Source organism: Papaver somniferum, chromosome 1, assembly GCF_003573695.1.
Source record: "Papaver somniferum cultivar HN1 chromosome 1, ASM357369v1, whole genome shotgun sequence".
In the NCBI taxonomy this organism is placed as follows: Eukaryota; Viridiplantae; Streptophyta; class Magnoliopsida; order Ranunculales; family Papaveraceae; genus Papaver; species Papaver somniferum.
The window spans coordinates 200,424,932-200,441,981 of record NC_039358.1 but is presented as its reverse complement, the minus strand read 5'-3'; the positions used below and the strand labels follow the sequence as shown (position 1 = coordinate 200,441,981).

Sequence of the window (17,050 nt, the reverse complement as noted above, 5' to 3'; positions counted from 1 at the left end):
TCGTCACCTATCCAACTTGGAACGCTTACCAATTCGGAGAAGAAAGTCGATTCGAGATTCTTAGAGTTACCTACAAACAACATTCGTTCCCAGTTCATCATCAAGGAAACAACGAAGAAAGATACTCCACGAAGACTATGATAGAAATCATGTTACAACGAAACGACAGGCGATCAGATATTGTTGAAGTTACTTCGTCATCAGGTTCCAGCCAAGTTCACTTGGTCAGTTTTTCCAGCGAAGGCAAATCCCAGCGAAGTAGAGTGATTCAGTTCGTCAGGCCCATCTCGTCAGTCCACTTCGGCAGATCAAATCTTCGTCAGCTATTCGTCAACCAACTTCGTCATCAGCTTCTGCAACTAGACATACCACCCACTGAAAGGGGAAGTATTCTTACTCCTCTGATTGTTAAAATTTATCTCCTAAGAGAATATGAACATGTATATTGTCATTTGTAGCTTGATGTGATTACTCTTAACTGTTTAAACGCTTGAATTCTAAGACACAGATACACAAACGATGTCGAAAGAACAAACTTGAGCTGACAGCGAATGAGTGAACTTTAGAGAGACGTCCACATAAGAAGGGCATGAACACATGGTTACCAGTAGCGAAGAAAAGACGCAAAAATTAAGCTTACCTCGTGGCATCTTCGAAGTAAGGTTTGGAGACTCAAAGCAAATGAAGAAGAAGTTCTGCGAAGCTTACTCCGTCAAAATTTATCAAACAGTGAAACTCAGTTAAGGAAAGAAATGTATAGGAGAGGTTCACTTCGTCAAAAACTCCAGCGAAGAATAACTAGTTCGTCTCAAACGAAGTAGAGCAACTCAGACTCAGTGCACAGGACTCAACTCGTCAATTTTCTACTTCGCAAGTCGAATCAAAATGAACCCGGTCTTGTTGATCAATTCAAGTTCAAATCTTCTCAAGTCTAACAACTCCAAATTCCAGGAGCAAAACAAACGAAAGAGTTGGTTATTATAAAATAAAGTAATGATGTTATTCTTTTACTTATGTTATGCAGCTATTAATTCTCTACTGAAATTCACAGAAGCATATACAGACGACAGTGCATGGCACAAGGATTGAAAGTAAAAGGGAGGTGAAATAATTTCTTCACCGGCAGACAAGAACCCACCAGTGAAGAAAAGGCTTGACTAGGCAAAATTTATGAATGCGAGCAATATACATGACAGTACTACCACCTCTTACAACAATAGAAGAATGGAACCAGTGATGAAGAAAGTGGAGCTAGAAATGAGAGGAGGTGCAGCAATGATGAACAAAATGACCAGGCTCTTCGCTATACCTCAACAACAATGATTTCATCTCGCATACAAACATCAACTCGCCAACACAACGAGATAAGTATCATTGCATTATAAAGTCTTCATTTATATAGCACATCATGATATTTTGTCTCTATAAGAAATACTCCTCAAAAAGAAGAAAAAAGCAAAGGCAAAACCTCAGATTAGGAGGCAAAACCTTCGCTAGGAAGGCTGGGAATCCACGCCGTGCACCCTAGTCTAAAATGCACGTAGTGAACAACTCCTAAACAGATAGCTAGGGGTAAGTCCTATCCGCCGAGGGTCCCCCTTTTGGTGATGGCCTTCGGAAAGGGGTGTGGAGTACGACCAAGGCGCCGACGTATTTGGTTGAGATGCGGTGCCTGGGACATCTGGAGCGTTGACGGCCATGTCCGTATGGAAAGTCTTGGCTGCGGAAACACTCGGTCCCAAAGAACCCCACCTAGGGTGTGATTTCGTAACCAATATCCATATCAGCGAAAGGGATAAGAAGTCACGAAAAAAGCTGAATGTTGAAATAACCGGATGGGAAGGGCTAGGCATGCATGTCAGAGGTATCTTCCTTGAAGGGGAATTCAGTGGGAAGGGACGTCACCCTCCAGATTACGGAGCTGGTGACCCAATAGACGACAATATCATAAGGCTATTATTCATGGGAATAGTTAGGCCTGTCGTATTGTCGCAAAAGTAAGACCTCAGTAAAGAATGTTAAGGCGAGGTTGATGGATTGTTATTCGCAAGAATAATGAGCGCCTGAGACTTTGTCGAATAAAGACCCTTAATGAGAGGGTGGGGCAAGGTAAGAACCTTACTTAGGAGGCACAAATAAGAACCCCTTAAGGCCACATACGAGTTGAAGATTGGAGCAAAAACCTTACGCGTAACAATTTTCAACACCCAAAAAAATGTATAAGAGGCAAAAAGAAAGAAAAAAAAAGAAAGAAGAAAAAGAAAGAAAGAAAATGAAGTGAAGAAATCATTGAACAAAAGAAGAAAAGATTATGAAAAGAAGAAAGAGGCAATATATCATGTATTATAACTTGAGTAAATATTCATATTGCTATGATTATACTATTACTATGATATACATGCTAACCATGTAGGAATAAACCCCGAGGCAATAAAGTGAAGCAATGCATGAACTAAAGTTGAACGAAGATATACATAGAGCGAACTTGGAGCAAAAGCAAGATCGATGAGTATACGAAGGGCCACAAATGCGCTAAGATGAATGGATGAGCGAAGAACCAAAACCATGCAAGGAGAAATCAAAACAACACGAATCCATATCAACACTTTCAAGATTTAATGAGTTAAGTAACACACACATACTCTACACATTTCATTTTGCCAACTTTAGGTAAGCATACTATTCATGTTCATTCATCGTATAAGCGTTGCATAAGTATTTTCATCATTGCATAAGTATTTTCATCTTATCCATTCATTATATATATTCATCTCGCACACTACATACTTCGTCTACTTTAATCAAGGATCTTCTTACTTCGCGTACATATTTCACGAAAAGACAAGGGCAAAAGATCAAGAATGGTTACTTCGCGTACTTTGGAATTCTTATTATTCATACTTCTTGAAGATTACATTTATCGCCACGAATACTTCTTGAAGATAATTAATAAGAGATACTTCTCATACTTCGTATGGATACTTCGTATTTCACAAAGATGTAAGACAATCAAGTACAACAAGGGCAGAGGAAAGTATATACTTCATACTTTGTAAGGATACTTCGTACTTCTTATACTTCGTAAGAATACTTCACATAGTTCATACTTCGTGCTTCATACTTCGTACTTCTTATACTTCTTGAAAGGATACTTCGCATACTTCATACTTCGTATAATTTAAGGAATAATGTATACTTCACACAACAAGGCTTCGGAACTTCTCAAAAGAACAAGAGGCAAGTATATACTTTTCAAGGGATTATTCTTTCGCTCGTTCCTTCATCAACAAAGGTCAAAGTCATCCATTCAAGCACCACACGTCTCGCTCCAAGAACTACACCAAAACGGATTTTTCCTTAAGGATCGCTTTTCAAGCAATACTCAAGGAAAAAAGGGAAAAATGTGGATACCAAAAACCACCCTCGACGCTGGCGTCGTATAGAGGAAGGAGTAACTTAGCATTTCTAGAAATAGGTACATAGTATCTTAGCGTAGTTTCTTTAATTTATATGTAAGGGATGTTTTTGTAAATTCATTTATACTCTCTAGTACTTAAGAAAATATCTAAGAGAGAGAAAATGATCAGATTTTTACTTGGTCAAACTTCATCTTCTTCCCAAAACTAGATCTAGAAGAGCTCCAAAAACTTATTAATGGAGTCTCACCTTGTAAATCAATTAATCATAGTGAAGAACTATGGATGTAGATCCCATTATGGATCAAACCATGTAAAATCTTGTGTCTATTTTATACTTTTAGCACTTTAAATTATCATTTTAGTATCCAAAGAAATTAGGTCTAGAAATTGTTCTATGGATTTAATGGTGAAATGAGTCAAGAACAAGGAAATAATAAATTGCGTGTGACTATGGATTTTCCTTAGTTACATTTTCGTAAGGATACTTCATACTTCGTAAGGATACTTCGTACTTATTATACTTCATACTTCTTATACTTCGTAAGGATACTTCGCATAGTTCATACTTCGTGCTTCACACTTCGTACTTCTTATACTTCTTGAAAGGATACTTCGCATACTTCATACTTAGTATAATTTAAGGAATAATGTATACTTCACACAACAAGGCTTTGGAACTTCTCAAAAGAACAAGAGGAAAGTATATACTTTTCAAGGGATTATTCTTTCGCTCGTTCCTTCATCAACAAAGGTCAAAGTCATCCATTCAAGCACCACACGTCTCGCTCCAAGAACTACACCAAAACAGATTTTTCCATAAGGATCGCTCTTCAAGCAATACTCAAGGAAAAAAGGGAAAAATATGGATACCAAAAACCACCCTCGACGCGTGGCGCCGTATGGAGGAAGGAGTAACTAAGCATCTCTAGAACTAGGTACATAGTATCTTAGCTAAGTTTCTTTAATTTTTATGTAAAGGACATTTTTGTAGATTCATTTATACTCTCTAGTACTTAAAAAAATATCTAAGAGAGATAAAAATATCAGATTTTTACTTGGTCAAACATCATCTTGTTCCCAAAACTAGATCTAGAAGAGCTCCAAAAACTTATTAATGGAGTCTCACCTTGTAAATCAATTAATCATAGTGAAGAACCATGGATGTACATCCCATTATGGATCGAACCATGTAAAATCATGTGTCTCTTTTATACTTTTAGCACTTTAAATTATCATTTTAGTATCCAAAGAAATTAAGTCTAGAAATTGTTCTATGGATTTAATGGTGAAATGAGTCAATAACAAGGAAATAATGAATTGGGTGTGATCTGTTTATTATCCAAAACCTTTATCATGTCTTAGATCTGTTTCTTTTTCTACTTGGGTGTGCACTTCAAAAATTATTGTTGAACCATGAAACTTCTGAACCACCGACACTCTCAAGTTTCACGGTCCTTATAGAACTCCGTTATCCCTCTAGACACTAAAACTGACATACAGGATTTAAATACAATCCAAATTACATAGCAATTTATTTTCAAAAATTCACAAAAAATCGCATCAAACTATTTCAAACCGAAGGTCTTCGTAGTTCAGTGTCCCCTTTTTCATCACCCAAATTGGCATAACTAACGTCTAGGTGTTTGGCAACGTTCGACAAATCCTCGTTGTGATATGATTTACAAACAAAGTAGAAAATCGTTTGGATGACAAGAGTAAAATGGATCAAAACCATCAGTGACAAAGAGCAAGCTATTGCCACATACATCTTACGCTCTAAACTCAATATGTCTTTGTAAACCACCAGTAATGAGAACGCCAATATAACACCAGACGAAGCGACATGAAGCACCAGAAAAACTGCAGAAGAGACCCAAACTTTACCTTTAATGAGTTTCATACTCATTCCCAGTGCTTTTCTACCGTAATCTTCTTCCAATACCGAGATTACCATTGCAACACTCAAAACATTCCCCATATAAACTGACCCAATCATGAAAGGGATTAATATGCAAAGTAGGAATTACCAATAGGTACTAATATAATGGGCCTATTTAATGGCTGGTCCACCCATTAAGAAGCTATAACAGGAGGTCCACAGATGTAAAGAAAAAAAGAATTTGGACCCAAATTTTTAATACCAGGTCCTACACACATGCGAGTCTATTGTCGTACATTTTTAAAATACCCAAATTAGCCCTTTGTGTGATATAAGCATCGAACGTGTCATTTTTTCAAGATTTTTTTTTCTTCTCTTTCCTCTCACTGCTGCTACTTCAGGATTTTAATGAAATCAATTCATTTTCTTCATTCCCTCTCGTTTTTTGTATTAGGACAAAGTTTGGTGATGAATATTTTTAGAAGGTCTTGATCGATTTAAGAACCCAAGATCGATTCTTTATATGGAACTTTTGGTAAGTTGATTTTCCTTATTAATCTTCTTCTTATTATGTTTATTCGAAGGTTTCAAGATCTAATCATTAATTAGTGGATGTTTGATTATGTTTTTCGATTTCCATGCTTGATTAATCAAGTGTTTGCTTCGTTTTCAGGAAAATAATCCAGATCTAGATGAATAATTATGTCTTTTATTCATTTCGTTACTAGATATGATCATACTAGTTTTATTTTGTTGGTTTTAGGTTTGTTTTCAGTTGTTTTTCTGTATGAACCATCAGTACGTATATGTTGTACTGACAAAAAACTTAGTTAATTGTTTAGTTTTTGTTTAAATAATGATTTTTTTGTTGTTTAACCCAGCAGTACATATATCGCATACTGAATAATTACGTTTTTTATTCATTATATTACTAGATCTGATTATACTAGTTTTCTTTTGTTGATTTTAAGTTTCTTTTCAGTTGTTTTTGTGAATGAACCATCAGTACGTATATGATGTACTGACAAAAACCTAGTTAATTATTTAGTTTTTGTTTAAATAATGCTTTTTTTTTTTGTTTTATCCAACAACACATATATCGCATACTGAAAATAAGATGCTTTGAATTTTTTTATATTCATCACTTATTTTGATATTGTTATATTCATAGATTCCTTACTTATTTTGACATTCAGTTTATTTTTAGGTTATGAATCAACAGTACATATATTGAACACTGAAAAAACTGCTTTGATTCTGTTTTATTCATAGATTAATTTTATTCACTTAAGACGTATGATCTGGCAGTATATATATGGAATACCGAAATAAAACTATTTGGATTCTTCTTCTTTTTTGTCATGAAGTTGATTTAGATAGTGAATCAGCAGTAAATATATTGAATACCTAAGAAACTGCTTTGATTATGTTTTATTCATAGATTTTATTCACTTAATTCGTATGATCTGGCAGTACATATATGGAATATTGAAGAAAAAATGTTTCTATTCTATTATCTTTTTGTATGGAGTTGATTTAGATAGTGAACCAGCAATACATATATGGATTACCGAAGTAACATGATTTTTTCTCATATATTAGTTGTGTAATATCTATTTTTATTGTCTATATATGTGCTTTGTGTGAGATTAGTATTAACTTGTTTTGTATTTTTTTTCTCAGGTTCGTTGTTGTTCTTTTTTTTTCCAGGAGTCGCAGTGGATTGTAATTCGATTGCTAATCTCAGGTTATTTTCATGTAATATGTGTTTGTATGACGTAGAATGATTGTTATGATTTCTTAGTATATGTACTGATTATTAAAGCTAATATTTTCTTGTCAGTATGTCATATATGTACTACTGATGAATCACCAGTACATATATGGCATACTGAAACAACTGCTTTGATTTTGTTGTATTCACTTAAAGTTATAATCTAGCAGTACATACATGGAATACTGACTTATGAATTCAGTGAATTGTTGTGGGTGTTGATATCAGTATGAAAACCCATTTGAAAATAATGTTGAAGGTTAAGATCCAGTGACATTGGATCGCCTGAGTGCGAGGGGCAACAACATCCGCTATAATACAAGTTTATGTTTTACATTTGTGCATTTGAAATAGACCCACTTCTTTTATGAGTAGTTTTTTGATTGAAAGGTAGTTGTATATTGTAATCCCTAAATTCAACTACAATGTAGAAAAAGTGATGAATACGCGAAAATAACAAAGTTTAACCAATTTTTTTTTCTTCAGTATATATAGCATATATGTGTTGAAGCATTTCACTGTAACTCTGTGCATTTTACACAGGTCATGTTTTTTTCATTATATGTATTTTTACATACATGTACTGAGAAATTTCATTGTAATAACCCGTTTCTTTGAGTACATCATATATGTACCGCTGAATTATATTGTAAAAAACAACTAAATTAAGTGATGAACTTAGTTCAACATGTTTTTAACCTATTTTTTTTCTTTTTCAGTTCGACATATATGTACTTCTAAGTTGTACTATAAAATCAACTACAATGTCAAAAACAAGTGATGAGCTTATGAAAATAAAAATTTCAACCATCTTTTTTAGTACATCATATAGGTACCGATGGAAAACACTATAAATATCACATTCAACGTCAAAACATGTGTTGAACCTATGAAAATGAGAAAATTTAAATAATTTTTTCAGTAAATAAAAGTAGGTTACCCCAATAATTGCATGTACGTGGCAATCGAAAGGTACATAAAGAGTTCAAGACTAAAACAAAAAACAATTAAACATAGAACTATATCTTCCACTCAAGTGCCACCAACACCAAGACCACAACTGCCTCTACTAAACTATGTCTCCCAACACCACTACCTGCTGGATCATATTGTAAAAGATAGTTTCATGTCAAAATGAGTAATTAAACAAAAGAAACCATCATATATGCACTGGCGGATCATATTAGTCAAAATAAACTAAATTTTTTAAGTACATCATATATGTACTGCTGAGTTATACTATCAACAACAAAAGAAACCATTATATATGCACCACGCGGGTCATATTAGTCAAAGTAAACTAGAATTTTTCAGTACAACATATATGTATTGATGATTTCTACTGTCAAAAGCAAAAGAAACCATCATATATGCACCCGCAGGTCCTATTAGTCAAAATAAACTAGAATTTTCAGTACAACATATATGTACTGCTGATTTCTACTTTCAAATGCAAAAGAAATCATTATATATGTTATTGATGATGGTTATTCCAGCACTTTCATCAATATTGGACATATGTACTCGTGGATCTATGTTACAAAAAACTAAAACCACAAACCCCATGTCACTTACGATGGTTATTTAAGCATTTTTCATCAGTTTTTTAGTTACGTACTGGTGAATCTATCTCCTAGAACACAAAATACGAACTGCATGTTACTTATGATGGTTATTCAAGCACTTTCGTGTATTAGACATATGTAATGGGTGGATCTATGTTACAGAAAACTAAAAACATAAACTCCATGTCATTTATGTTGGTTATTCCAGCACTTTTCATCAGTTTTTAAATTATGTACTGGTGAATCTATCTCCGAAAACACTACCGTACTGATGTTTGAACAGGAAAAAGCAAGACAAACTATCATATACGTACCGATATATCAAAAAATTATGGTTTTTTTAGTACGTCATATATGTACTGGTGATTCATAATCATACCTTTTTATACTACTTTTTCAGCGGATGTATATGTATATCTCTTCCCCAACTTCTCAAATCAGGACGTCTAGGTCATCTACTGTGTTCTTTTATCATATATGTAGATAAAGTAGGTTTTGGTGATCATCGTATGGTTTTTCTTTATTTTTGATGTATGTTTTTATGGGTTTTTGGTCGGTAATGCTATCATCATCTAATGGTGATCTGATTTTTTTTGTTTGCTTTGATGATTCGAGGAACGAAGAAGAAATAAGAAAAATAAAAAGAGAGGAAGAACAGAGATTTGAGTTTTCGATGGGAGAGGGAAGAAAACGAATAATATTTAGGGACGCGTATGCACACTCGTTTGGCCAGAAGGGGTGTTTAGTCACTTCCATGTTTTAATTAAATTAGGACCTCCGATTAAAAAGAAACTATTGTTGGACCCTACAATGAATGACTATATGGGCCTAGGACCTTCCAATAAATTTTCCATATAGAAATACCAAATATCAAAACTTTATTTTTCCCTTGACCTTCATCATTGACGCTGAGGAAAAACCAAAAAAATAGTGCAACAGCTACGCCGGTGTATATAGCCCAGATGAGGAGACACAATAAAAATGTTACAATAAATCTGCCCCATACCTTTGGAAATATTCCGATGACTCCCATGAACGTTATATCTCTGGATGTATAGATACAAGCAACAATATTCACTACAGTAGAAATTGACATGACTATCAAAAAGAGGTCGAAGATCGCATAGATGCTTCGATAACCAATGAAGTAGGAGACTTGGATTGAAGATAAAAGATGAGTGCTTAGTGGAAGGAGTATAGCTAGACTGATCTGCGAAAATATCTTTTTCCTTGAGAATGTAATCTTGAATGCTTCCTGATACATGCCAAAAAATCCCATGGATTTGTTTACTGGTTCTCTATTCATGATTTTGCAAGTCTTGTGAAATTAGTTTACAGAATGATAAGCTTATGAATATGAAATTAAACTAGCTTCGTAGATAAATCTTTGAGAGGATTAATTGAACATATTTATATGTTTGTGCACACCTCAATGGTTGAATTTCTGATAGACTATTTTGAAATTCAACTCCAAAATCAAAGATCGCCGCGTCGGTTAGAAAAAGTCAGAAACTTGCTGGCTAAAAGTGTTTTAACGGATCAACACGGACTGAGGGGACAAAGAACAGTAATGCAAGGGGCATACTGCAATTAATTCTGGGACCTGTGCATGCATGTCAAGTGGGTGCAAATTATTTATTGTGAAAAGCATATCTACTTTTAGTTCCGAAACCAATTGTTCAATATTGCTCGAACATTAGTGAACCAAATGAATGCCAACATTGCAGGCAATGAATGCTTTTGCTGCTAGTGAATGCATAGATGGTGCTGCCTATACAAAGGGTGCCAGACATGTATTTGAGTCGACAAAGTCCGCTACATATTCATCCGAGCTTCAAATGGTTCCCCATTTTGGAGTGATTTTTAGACTTGGTTGTTGGTTCCATTGCTGAATGGGACGTGCGTTTTCACTCGTTTTTGATTTACTGACCAGGTACAAATTATATTATTGACCAAGGAAAAAGAAAATATTTTGACTACTGTTGTAAATGTGCAGCTAACTGAATATCTAGGATAATAAATCGTATTTATTATCGGGGTTGTCCTTGTCTCTGGACACAGATTAATAATAACCATCAGTAATTTGGAGAGAAAAGGGATCCATTTGTCGCTTGTGTACATTGATCTGGGAGACTGGGACTTTGGAGCAACAAAATCTTTACATCCAAAGTTTGAACAGCTTAAACAAGGGACTGTTCAGTTTATTTGTAAATCGGTTCATGTCGCCCGAATCCGTTTGTATCATCCGTAAGTTTGGAATCCTGATTTAGTTTTGTAAATTTCCATCCAAAAATGAATTCATATATCTTTATATTCGTAATTACTGTCCTATACAAGAGTAAATAAGTGTTTGGATCGTGGATTTTGGTATGTCTTAGGATTTGGGTCCTAAGTTTGTCTAATTTTGAATTTGGGTCATTGACTCGTTAGTCAACAGGATTTTCTAGTCAAGCTGCTAGGAATGTAAACGTCTGTTACTATTAGAGGGAGAGCAAAAAATGATTCGAGTAACGGAAAATGGGTCATTTGCCCAAATATTTTTAAAACATGGTTCTAATGGACGAGTAAAATTAGTATGGGTGAAATGAACACGAAAAAATAGCAACAATGAAACTGGATTCATCCTGGCTTAAACTTAAAAAAGAGCGAGGATGAAACTAGATGCATCCTGATGTAAATTAAAAATAAAAAAAAAATATTTGAAAATGGGCGGAATGAAACTGTTTACATCCTGACTATTTTTACATTCTCGTCCATTTAAACAATATCAAATTTTACACGTCTTTTTCACCCAGAAATTATAGTTATTGCGTTAATTGACCAATTTTGTGTTCGCGGAAATAAAAAACCATTATCAACTCACTGATTTGGTCGATTTAATCATTTGATTTGACTCGGACTAGAATACCCCTAAATACACCATAAATCAAAGAAAAAGTTCATCCATGTCTAATACTCATTTGTTAATGTATCCAATGACGACAACAACAAGGGTTCGTCCCTCGTCATGTTTAAGCGTCCATTACTTCCTCTACTATCACCATCCGCAACATAATGCAATTCAAATAACGATGGTGAGTCATAGATCCTGCAAACAAAATATAAAAAGAGAAGGTAGAATTGAAGTTCAAGTCGCTGATATAAAAATATAATTACTGAAATTTATCCTAACTTGATTAACTTACAACATCAATCAAAGAAAAAGAATTGAACATGAGTAAGTTGAATTTGAAGATTGTTAAAATTAATAACTTTCCGCCACCGCAAAAAATAATGATTTGGCCGTGCATAACACAGACTCCAACTGGGGGTGGGGAAATTGAGAAAGAGATTTACAAAGACCGAGATTAGCGAGAGTTGTAGATAATTCAGCACGAGAGATTGTTGCGGAAATATATATAAGATTGGGTCTGGATGTTAATATCCATGACCATTACCATCTCATTTTCGCCATTTTGGTGTCTGTGATATGTTTGTTGCATTGGCATTGTCTGATGATCATAAACTGACTAGAAAAAAGCATTACAATGTTTTGGTCGAGGGGATAAGGGTATTTCCAGTCCGAACAAATATTAAACTTGACTCACCGTGAGAATCGGCCGAGTTAGCAAGTTGACAACGATTTTTGCTCTTCTCAAATTACTTTTTGCTTTCCCTCAAACAAAAATAAAAAATATTCATTTTAGATGTGGTTAACAGATTTAGAAGACGTGAGAGCAGTTGGAAAATCGAATCTTTGGATTTTCTATGGTTTGCCGAAAATTGAGTTCTTGTTATGTATGTTGGGTTGTGAGAAGAAGAGTTTGATAATATTGATACTTGATAGTATACTGATATGAGAAATATGGAAGATGGTATGTGGATCAGACTATTTAGACCTGTGGGAAGACCCAATTAGAACACAGGGGCTATCAAATCTTATGTGGATTCTAATATTTCTGATATATGAGAAAGATTTAGTTATCCCATCTGCACCGACTAACCTTTGGTGGGATATACTGAAAATGGGAAGATTGCTTACGGGAAGAATCATGTACAGGTTACTATCTTACTGATCTTACTTGGTTACGATTACTTCTTTTTTTTTTTACTCAGGAAAAGGGCAATATTCTAGAAAAAGAAACAGGTTGCACAAAGCAGTGGAACACATGAAACAATACAATGTCGCTACCAAGTAGCTAATAAAAACAGACCAATAAATGGTCCAAGAGAAACAAAACTGAAAAACGAAAACACTAAACAGACTGTAGTACGCCATCCCAATTATATAGTGTTGGGATATATGTTTTAAAATAATTATTTTATACATTTATATCAATAATTCGAGCTTGGCCTAGTGGTTAAGCATTTTGGGACCGGAGGGATAGGTCTCAGGATCGAATCCCTCCCTCTACTGATGGGTGTATATATATAAATAATATATGTAATATTAGTCCGAGAGCGGGGCCTTGGGAGGTCTCTTGAATTTGGAAAGTAGTTTTTGCTCCTTTTAAAAAGTTTTTTCAAAACGTTTTCACAGGTTTTAATTACAGATTAAATAGTATTTATTCTGGCATAAATTACTTGACCGTTTTTGGATTGTTACACAGGATTTTATAGAGACAATTAAAACCAAAATTTATTCCCATTAATTTTGTCTTAATTGCGAAGGCTATAATAGGCCAGTTTTGAGAAACAGAAAAGTAAGAGTTTTCCATATACTGTTTTTGTGAATCAAGAGACCAAGTTTTTTATGAGCAAGATTAAAAGAGTGAAAGTGATCGATTTCTCACTGTGTGCGTGAGAGATCGACGAGAGTTTTTCTCGGCTGTTTTATTCTGGGGACGTTGTGACAAAGAAAGACTGCTTGCACAAAATTCAAGGCAGAGCCACAAAACGTCTTAAAGAGAGAGATCTGATCGTGACTTAGCCGCAATTCAGTTTTTGTGTTTAACCTTTGTTTTGCAGGAGTGAAATCAACAATAGTTCTAACAATTATAAGACAAATCTTTTTGCCATGGAATCTGAAAAGAAAACCGTTGCTGATATCAACAAGCCTTTCAAGTTTGAAGGACTTCATTTCAAAAGATGGAAGCTAAAGTTGTTTTTCTACCTCAACCTGATGAAGTTGCACATGATGGTGGACTCCATCAAACCAGCTAATCCACAAGATGCAGAAGCTGCGAATAGGGCGTGCAATGGATAACCGATATCCGATATCCATTTCCGAAATCCGACATCCTATAGGATTTTATCCGACATATCGGATATCGGATATCAGAATCGGATATATTATCGGATATTTTCTCTTAACGATAACGATATCGGAATAGGGGCATCCGTTAGGTTAATATCCGATATCCGATAGCCTAGGGGTGTACTTGTAGTTTCCTACCCCTAGGTATTTTTATCGAGTATCGACTGTGGGGGAAGAAAACCTAATCGACTAATCTTCTTTGGTCTCGTCTGAGTCTTCTCTAAGCGTTTTTCACCCAACAGTCGAAGACGAGAAAAGATTGGAGAACAGGAGAAGTTTGAGAAGATTGAATCATTGATTGAGTTCAGCAGGATTGACCTAATCTATTTGATGAAGAGTGTAAGTCAGAGAAGTAAGTCATCAACCTAATCTATTGTTTGATTTGTTTCAATTCAAAGTTAGGGTTTCATTCTCAACAAATCGATTGCAGTGATTTGTTTCAATTCAAAGTTAAGGTTTCATTCTCAGCAAAGTTAGGGTTTCATTATAGGGAAATTGGTTTTCTGAAGTGAATTCACTAAAGCTGGTTTATATGAGAAAACGAGTCATGGGGTTCAGGGGTTGCAATTTTTGTGATTGTTATTGTGGTTTTGCTGTTTGCATGTTTCTAATCTGATAAATTTTTGAATTTGATGATGTCTGCCATGATTTAAAAGGTATCTCTCTTTGTCATTTTTTCTAGTTGCAGAAGCATAGTCCTGGGCCTGGCAGACACTGAGATGTTCAAGAGATTTAATAGGTTACAAGCTTGCGGTAAGCATCTTCAGCTAGTGCTGTAATTTTTCTTAATGGTTCAGGTACTATAAATTTGAAATTTATCTGTTATTATGCTTGGAAGTAATTTTGTTAGTAATGCAAGTGATATGTGGTTATTGTTTTGCTTTGGATTGATATGAATTTCGAGCCCTGAAAAATAAAAATTTTACCTGTGAAACTATTATGAGCCAGTTATAATATTTAACAATTTCCTTAACAAGAGAATGTTTGGAGATGATAAAGCTGCAGAATTGTATGAGAAATTCAAAACAGACTTGTTCAAAGTTTTCAATGCATATGAATCTCAAAACAGCACTGCAGCTCCTGCTTTCTTTAGCAACTCTGTCGCTCACATGGATGTAAGAAGCTCAGGTGCATCTAGCACAGATTATGCTAGTTTTGTGTTGGAAAATGATGAAGATGATGTTCAGAAATCTGAGTTAGAGACATACTTAGGAGAACCAATTCTTCCTACTCTAACAGCTCAAGATGAAATGAACTTTGATATATTGGTTTGGTGGAAGATGAATAGCTGTAAGTACCCAACTCTAGCAAACATAGCAAGAGATGTGTTGGCTATGCCAGTGACCAGAACTCTAGCAAACATAGCAAACATACCCAACTCTAGCTGTAAGTACCCAACTCATGCAGGTAAATCTTCGTTTGATCGTTTCTTTTCCTTTGCTTAGTTCAGTATTTCTTTTCCTTGATAGATAAATCATAAATGAATCAATTGCTCTCTGAAACCAGGTTTTTTTGAATGCAAATATGGAAATCGTCGATTGAAGTTGATGCAACATGCAACCAGCAAAGAAGATCCAGCCTGTTTGAATTTTTTGTTAGTTGTAGACTCTTTTATGTGTTTTTTCATGTGTGATGTGAACTGAAGTGTTTGTGTGGTATTGTGGTTTTTCTTTCTTACACTTGAACAAAAAAGACTGCTAAAAAAAGCTTAATTTTTCAACATTTTTTTCTGTGGGATAACTATCGGATTTTAACGGATAAAAATCCGATATCCGATAGCTTAACGGTAAACCTTATCGGATTGGATTTTTGATATCCGCCGGATGTTATCGGATATCGGATATCCGATAACTCTTAACCTTAACCTTATCGGATTAGCCAATATCCGACGGATATTTATCCATTGACAACCCTAGCTGCGAAAAAAACAACTCCAGCCGCAACAATTGCAACTCCTCAACCAACTGAAGAACCTGTTGAGACCCAAACTGCTGAAGAAAAACAAAAAGCCTATGAAAAATGGATTGATAATGACTTTGATTGCAAAAAATATATTTTGAATGCTTTGTCTGACGATTTATACGAATATTACTCTACATTTGATACTGCTAAAGATGTGTGGGATGCCTTACAGAAGAAATACGATACTGAAGAAGCCGGATCAAAGAAATATGTTGTAAGCAGCTACCTGAGATATCAAATGGTGGATGAAAAATCAGTCGTTGCTCAGGCTCATGAACTTCAGAAAATAGCTCATGAAATTATGACGGAAGGTATGAAAACTGATGAACAATTTCAAGTATCTGTATTGATTGATAAATTACCCCCATCTTGGAAAGATTTTCGTAATAATTTGTGTCATAAAACTAAGGAGTTTTCTCTTGAAAGTTTAATTTCTAAGCTCAGGGTTGAAGAGGAAGCACGAAAACAAGACAGAAAGGAAGAGATTCTTATCGTTTCCAACAATAAGAATCAGACTCAACCGAGTTTGAAACCTAAGAAAAAACCAATGAAACCTGACCAGAACCAAAGGAAAGGAAAACCTAATCAAAACAAGAACCCACACCCATCCAAGAAATTTCAGAATTCCGATTCTGAGTTCCTTTGTTATGCCTGCGGTAAGCCAAACCACATGGCTAGGGATTGCAGGAATAACAAAGGAAAGAATAACGCACAAGATAATGCTGCTGAAAGCGTTATAATTGCCATGGTTTCTGATCCAGAGATTCACATGGTTGGTGGAACCGATGGGTGGTGGATAGATAGTGGTGATTCGCGCCATTGTTGTTTTGATAGGTCCCTATTTAAGAGCTATGCAGAAATCAAGGATAAGAAAGTGTTGTTGGGATACTCCATACCACTAATGAGAAAGGTCTGGTACGGTAGAACTGAAGTTTACTTCTGGGAAGACAATTGTGCTGAAAGATGTCCTCCACACTCCAGAAATGAGAAAGAATCTTGTTTCCGGCTGTCTTCTCAACAAGGCTGGGTTGTATCAAACTATTGGATATGATGTTTACACAATTACTAAAAACAGAGTGTTTTTAAGAAAGGGTTATGTTGTTGATGGAATGTTTAAGCTTAATGTTGAAATGAATAAATTTACATATTCTTCTTATATGGTGTGTAATTGTAATGTTTGGCATGCTAGACTTTGTCATGTGAACAATAGATCAG

The 17,050-nt window shown here is 35.0% G+C and overlaps 1 protein-coding gene across 1 annotated transcript; it reads left to right on the top strand.

Moving 5' to 3' along the window:
• Positions 1-14,853: 14,853 nt before the first annotated feature.
• On the top strand, positions 14,854-15,318 carry LOC113357850 (zinc finger BED domain-containing protein RICESLEEPER 1-like). Its single transcript, XM_026601341.1, has one exon. It carries the CDS (start codon positions 14,854-14,856, stop codon positions 15,316-15,318), a length of 465 nt encoding a protein of 154 aa, XP_026457126.1.
• Positions 15,319-17,050: the final 1,732 nt, after the last annotated feature.